Source organism: Rattus rattus, chromosome 2, assembly GCF_011064425.1.
Source record: "Rattus rattus isolate New Zealand chromosome 2, Rrattus_CSIRO_v1, whole genome shotgun sequence".
Classification (NCBI taxonomy): domain Eukaryota; kingdom Metazoa; phylum Chordata; class Mammalia; order Rodentia; family Muridae; genus Rattus; species Rattus rattus.
The window spans coordinates 203,281,501-203,287,615 of NC_046155.1; the positions used below are offsets into that span (position 1 = coordinate 203,281,501).

Consider the following 6,115-nt stretch of genomic DNA (forward strand, 5'->3'; position numbering starts at 1 on the left):
AAACTGCCAACAAGAAGCTGGCCTAAGAGCAAAACGAACAAATTCGACCACTATCACCACCGAAAGACTGTGCGCCCGACACAGTGGTTTGCTCGGTGGAAACACTGTTCCAAGACCCTTCTCCCAAAGGAGTCTCTGGTGTAACCACAGCCCCTTGGACTGTGCCCAGGATTTCAAGATCGCATATATCATTGCCTCCCCCAAAACGCAGGAGCACAAGGACAAACAGCTACAGCCGCGTGCACATCGTTTCATTTAGTTTATTAGACAAAAATATATGATTTAAACAAGTTCGCTGACGCGCTATTTACAATCTGAAATCACGCTATATACAGAAAGGGGGGAAAAGAAACAAAGAAGACGCAAACACGGAGGGGGAGGCATTTACCGAATCGGATAACCAACCCGAGCGGCAGGCTGAGCCTTACTCCCCCTCCCCAAGCTCTTAGGCAGGATGAGCCCCTTTCTGCAGAGAGCGATGTGTGAGAATCACTGACGCTGCGGTCACGTTTGTCCTTTACACAAGTCTCAAATATTTGTCTTAATTCTTCCCTCGTCTCCTCCCCCCAACCCCTCCCCCCTCCCCTCTCCCCGCAAAAGTAAAAGACGACCCCCCTTAATCAGGCAGACGGGAGGGCTGCGAGGATCCGAGGCGTTCCCTCCTGCGGGGCCAGCGAGCTGTTTGAGAAACACAGCAAGAAGACACCAGCAATGAGTAAACAGATCCAGCGTCACTGTGCCCCAGCTTCTTCCGGCAGAGCAGGGGGCTGGAGCTAGACCGCCTCCCATCAGGCTCCCTGTTCCAGAGAACTGGAGCAGGCTAGGCCGGTAGTGCTCTCCAATTACGACTGCGGGACCCGCACCGCCACATCCATCCCGCCCCAGGGCAAAAGCAAGCAAAAAAAGCACTCACTTGTCGCGCACCGGCTGGAAGGGCGACTTTAGCTGCTGTGGGGGCGAATCCGGCCTGGTGACTAGGTCTCTCTCTGAGAGAAAACAGAAGATTGGCAAGGTTAGGAAAAGGGTTATGTAGTGGGGTGCTCAGGTTGGAAGGGTCTTTATGCCCAGATTTCTTGATAATGCTCAGGTAAATTTTCTAATGTCTGCCCCTATACCTCCGTGGAACAAGCCCTTGGATACAGTTCAGTGCCTCAGAGAAACATAGGCCTAGCTCCTACATTAAGCCTCCCCTACCCACCATTACCATTACTCAATTCATCTCTAGGTCTCTGTATGTCCGAGACCAAAAAACTTAGATGCGACCATTTGGCTCAGTACCTGGAAGCGCAGGACTGCTGCTCGCCGAGGCCTTCTCACCATGGAGCACCCCTGTGGCAACCTGGACAGGCGGCTGCGGAGGTGGCGGCGCGGTCAGGTGTGGGCCATGAGGTGCTGCATGCGGTGCACTGACTCCCAGGAAAGATCGCATGTTCAACAGCGAGCCCTGTGCTAGGAACGCGCCGTTGGTCCAGTTGGAAAACTTGCCTATATGGCAGGTGTACAGTCCGTGGCTGGGTAGAAAGGCCGGGTGTTGCAGGGGCGAGCTGCTGGGCGGCCCGTGTGCGCTGGCGTGGCTGGAGGGTGGCGGTGGGGACGCCTTAGGCGCACCGTCGGGGCTAGTGGCTGTCTCAGCCAGTGACCAGATCTTGGGCTTGCTGTGAGGCGCGCCCTGCAGGCCGACCGCCGCGGCTCCCGGACTCAGAAGGCGCGTGCTGCCCGGCTCTGAGACCTCCTTAGCCAGGCCCAAGGGCGAATCTTGGGACTTGAGTGTCTCCGCGGCCGACAACGGGGAGCTCTGGTCCCGAGCTGGGGCGGGAGGGGCTACGCGCGCCCTCGGAGCCTCCACCTTGTCCTCGTCGTCTTCATTGCTCTGGTCGCCATCACGTTCGTCAATCTGATCGATGTCAATGCTCTCCAGGTCGATCTCCTCGTCGTCCTCGGCCTTCTCGGGGTCGCCCTCGGTGTCGCTGCCAAAGAGGGCGCCGTCTTCCTGGTCCTTGCTGCGCGCCCCCCAAGTCACCTTGTTTTCCTTCTTGAGGCGCCGGCGCGCGTTGGCGAACCAGGTGGAGACCTGTGTGAGGGTCATCTTGGTAATAATGGCCAGCATGATCTTCTCTCCTTTGGTGGGGTACGGATTCTTGCGGTGTTCGTTGAGCCAGGCTTTCAGTGTGCTTGTGCTCTCGCGCGTGGCGTTCTTGGGCCGTCCGGGATCCCCGTATTGGAACTGGCCATAGGGATAATAAGCAGGCGTTGTGTGGGCTGCGAAGGTAGCTGGGTGTACCCCGGGGTTGTCCTTGAGTTCATACTGAGAGCCCTGAAGCAACCGCAGAGCAGGAGAGAAAAGAGAAAGGAAGTGGAGAGAGAAAGAGAGAGAGAGAGATGGGGAGAGATGAGTTTCAGGGGCTAGGAAAGGAAGATCCTTGCTGCTGTGGACCCTGGGGGCACTTGATTCACCAGACTCAGAAAACAGGCACACACACACACACACACACACACACACACACACACACACACACCCCACACCACTACTTGGAGAAAGAATCGAAGCAGCTGGAGCCTAAAACTGGAGTGTAGGCTCTGGGTCTCCACTAAACAGATTTTTAAAAAAGACTGTTGTTCACTCTAGAAAAACTTCTAGAAGCACCGGATTTTTAGAACTCAGCACCAGCCCTGCCCCTCCCCCTTCCCGAGTCTTCCCAGAACCCTTGGTCCCCAACACCACCCCTTCACAAAATTCAGATTTTCAAGTTCGTCTTACACTAGCTGGAGGGGGAAACCTTTTATGTAGGCTGATGAAACAGTTTCTCCAAAGTGAAGCACTCAGAATTCAAGGCCCCTCCCTCCCTTCCACCCTGAAGGACTCAATCAAAATAAACCATCCAAGGCACTCTTCAGTCTAAATTCACCACCAATTTAAAATGAAAGCAGAGCCCTCCTTTTGCCTCCCAAATTAATCTGCATATAATGGTTCACTCACGCTTCGAGGTCTGTAGTGGTGACAGGTAATTGAAAATTTAATCCTGGCCATCCTCAGTAACAATGACAAAACACATTTTTAAAAAAATACAAAAGGAGAGCTTATCCGGTAAAATATTAACGTCAGGCCCTGGAGCCACAGGCTGCAGCTCAGGGGAACCGGTTCAGTTTCCTGGGCCTCTTCTTGGTTACTTTATCTCTTAAGTTTGACTTTGATCTGCAGCCGAGCAAACAGAAACTGTTTGCAGGCATTTAGAGGCCATGATTTATTTGCAATCAATATTCTTTTTATCATCAGTAGTAAAACACAGCAAGTCAAATTATCCCATCAGGTTTTTTGGTAAATAACATTTTATCTTTCTAACAGCCTCATTAGGCCTCATTATTACCATAAATTGCCCAGACAGACGTTCACTCACAATTTTATCTTTTGGGTTCCAAATACCGGATCCTAAAGGTTAGAAAGCTAGGCCTCTTCTGAGGGTTTGGATTTAGCTCTACTTTCCAAGAACCCGGTAGGAGACCTGGAGGTAACACAAACATCTTAGGGGAGGAATTTTATTTTCCCTTTAGTTTAAAGAGAAAACAAAATTAAACAACAACACAAACCTCCTACCGACCTTCCATACCTCATCACAATGGGAGCAGACCCCCTCCCCCACAAGCACAGAGGCAGGATTCCCAAATGGTTCACATCTGTATTCAAATTTGCAGTTAAAATATTCGTAAAAATAATAAATAAATCACCCTTCGTCTTCCATTTTAAAAAGGATCCAGTTACCAGGTTAACAAAAACGAAGTCGGAACCCTAAAAAAGTTACTCAAAGCTTGTTCCTTTGACTAATTAATTTAGTGACCGAGGCCGCGCCTCAGAGACTTCTGTGGCCCGAATTCGTTTGAACCTCGCCTTTGTAAAATGTACATTTCGCCTTTTAAAATTATTTTAGTTGTAATCGTAAAGGAGAAATTTCGGCCTCGTCTCTGTTGGGAATTGTTTTCGAAAGGGCACCTTGTAAATCTCTCATCGCTCCCGGGGCATACTGGCTGTCTGAACAAAATGGGGGGTTGATCTTCCTGGTTGGGAAGCACCCGAAAGGCAGCTGGCGGGCCGACCACTAAGAAATAGGCTTTCTTTCTAAACTACAAGAAAAGTTCGGGAAATCGCGCTAGCCGCTTTGCTCCTGCACAGTTGGAGGCCATCCTTTAAGGGGATCTGGTCTGGTCTGTTTTCCCAGGGACTGGATAATTCGGGGTTCTTGGAAATTGCGCTATCCAGAAGATAGCAGGGCGGCAGGGGGCTGCCTCCCAAAATCCGGCGCCCGCCTTGCACTTTGCCAGCGGCCTCAAGTTTAAGCAGTCCGACCTTTCAGTCAAACCAAGAAAAATTGATCGGTGGAAAGGACAGACTGGCCAATACTCCTGTGGAGAATTAAATTTACACACACACACACACACACACACACACACACACACACACACACACACACACACCCATCTGACACCCACTGGGACAGGAGATGGGAAAGCACCATTTATTTTAATCACTGGGACACTGTTCCTTTAACTCTCCCTTATGTAACGCGGGAAGAAAAGTGCTTTTCTTTCGGCTCAAATGAAAAGGAAAGTTTGGCAACTTACGAAAGTAAAGGCAAACACCGTTTCGGAAACCAGAATTTATGTCAACTTAGTATTTCTTAACCGGGATCCCGATCCCTATGGTGCCTACACACGCCATTAAGAGACCTCTCTGCTCCGCGGATGTCTATTGTTTGTTGGGATGTTTTTGACGGACTCCGCTAGATTTAACCGGTTCCCTTTGGCAAAGTCCAGGGCAACTACCTCTGCTCTGCCAAAGAGGGAGAAGGAAGGTCTTCTGGGCCCAAGGGAAAGCTCTTGCAGCGCTCAGGCGAGGCCAGCCGCCAGGCCAGAGCAGTGTTACTAAAGCGGCCCTGGCTGCGGGGGCCGGCGGGCCTGCCCTGTCGCACAGAGGCGCCTGGCGGTTTTGCCCGGACCTCCAGCGCCTGCCGCGCTCTCAGGCCTGCTCTCGGGGTTTCTCTCTACTAGCGCACAACCCTTTCAGGATCGGGTCTTCAACCCCCAAGACTGCAGTGGTCACTGCCTGTGCCTCTGGGCATTCCCCAGTCCCCGGGGGAACGAGGTCTCCGCCACCGGATCCCCTGTGCAGGACCCCTTTCGCTCTTTTTCCAGACACTGCCTGCGGGTCCTCTGTTTCTCTGCTCGGCCAACCGCTCCCGCTGTCCCCGGGCGCCGTGATCTCCCGTGGGTGCGGGCCAGGAGGACGCGCGGGAGGCGGGAGCACTCACCATCTGGGAGAAGAGGCTGAGGTCCGCGGCATAGGGCAGAAAGGCGCTGTAGTTGGGTGCGCCCGCGTACGGTCCCGCCGCGGCATACATGCCCAGCACCGAGGTGACCGCGGCCGCTCCGGCGCCCGCTCCCAGCTCTGCAGTCCCCGGCCGACCCGACGAGGCGGCGGCTGCAGCAGCCGCGGCCGCAGCCAGCATCCCAGGGCGCTTCTCCACCGTAGGCGCCTGGCCCGCGGCGCTTAGGTATTGCGGGTAGCCCAGCTGCGGGAAGGACATGTCCGCGGGCTTGGCGGTGGTGGAGGGCAACACTAACTGCGCGGGCAAAGAGACGGGCTGTCGATCGCAGGAGGCGCGGCTCTGGGGCTGCGGGCGGCGGGCCGGGCGCGCTCCGGCCGGCCCGGGGGCGGGGGCCGCTCGCTGTTCCTCAGCCCAGTGCTCGTTGGCGGCGCCCGGCTGCGCCCGGATCCGAGATCGCGCGCCGACTGCGGCGGCCGCCCTCCGCTCGGCGGCCGGGCTCTCAGACACAATTTGAAGTTGATGCTTTGATTGGCATCCCCTTGAGCACAGGCCCCGCCCCTGGCTCCCTTCCCGCCCCCTCCCTGCCTCCAGCCCGCCCTCGCTGGCCGCTCCCGCCCCTCACGGCGAGCACGTGGTGCCCCGCGCCCGCCGGGCCACCTCCTCCTCCGGTGGGCGCGCGCGGCCCGTCTGCTGGTTTAGGTCCGGAGGCCTCAGGCTCCTTCCCAACCAGCCCCCGCGGCTTTTGACAACCTGTCGACACCGGTTTACAGCTGTCTGACACCCGGTTTTGCATCCGA

General features: G+C 55.0%; 1 protein-coding gene across 1 annotated transcript; it reads right to left on the reverse strand.

Annotated features, from left to right (window-relative positions):
* Positions 1-246: 246 nt before the first annotated feature.
* Irx1 (iroquois homeobox 1) lies at positions 247-5,798 on the reverse strand. Its single transcript, XM_032896359.1, has 4 exons — positions 5,301-5,798; positions 1,279-2,314; positions 914-986; positions 247-678 (listed from the first exon to the last, which is right to left on the reverse strand). The coding sequence occupies exons 1-4, from the start codon at positions 5,574-5,576 to the stop codon at positions 621-623; spliced, it is 1,443 nt and encodes a 480-aa protein (XP_032752250.1). The 5' UTR covers positions 5,577-5,798; the 3' UTR covers positions 247-620.
* Between the last annotated feature and the right edge of the window lie 317 nt (positions 5,799-6,115).

Bases quoted from the DNA above. Each gene is read 5' to 3' on its own strand.
- Irx1 (XM_032896359.1), bottom strand. From the start codon at position 5,576: ATGTCCTTCCCGCAGCTGGGCTACCCGCAATACCTAAGCGCCGCGGGC. The intron at 2,315-5,300 runs GTGAGTGCTCCC...CGGTTGCTTCAG, and splicing joins TCAGCCTCTTCTCCCAGATG to GGCTCTCAGTATGAACTCAA. The intron at 679-913 runs GTGAGTGCTTTT...TTTCTCAAACAG, and splicing joins TTCCAGCCGGTGCGCGACAA to CTCGCTGGCCCCGCAGGAGG.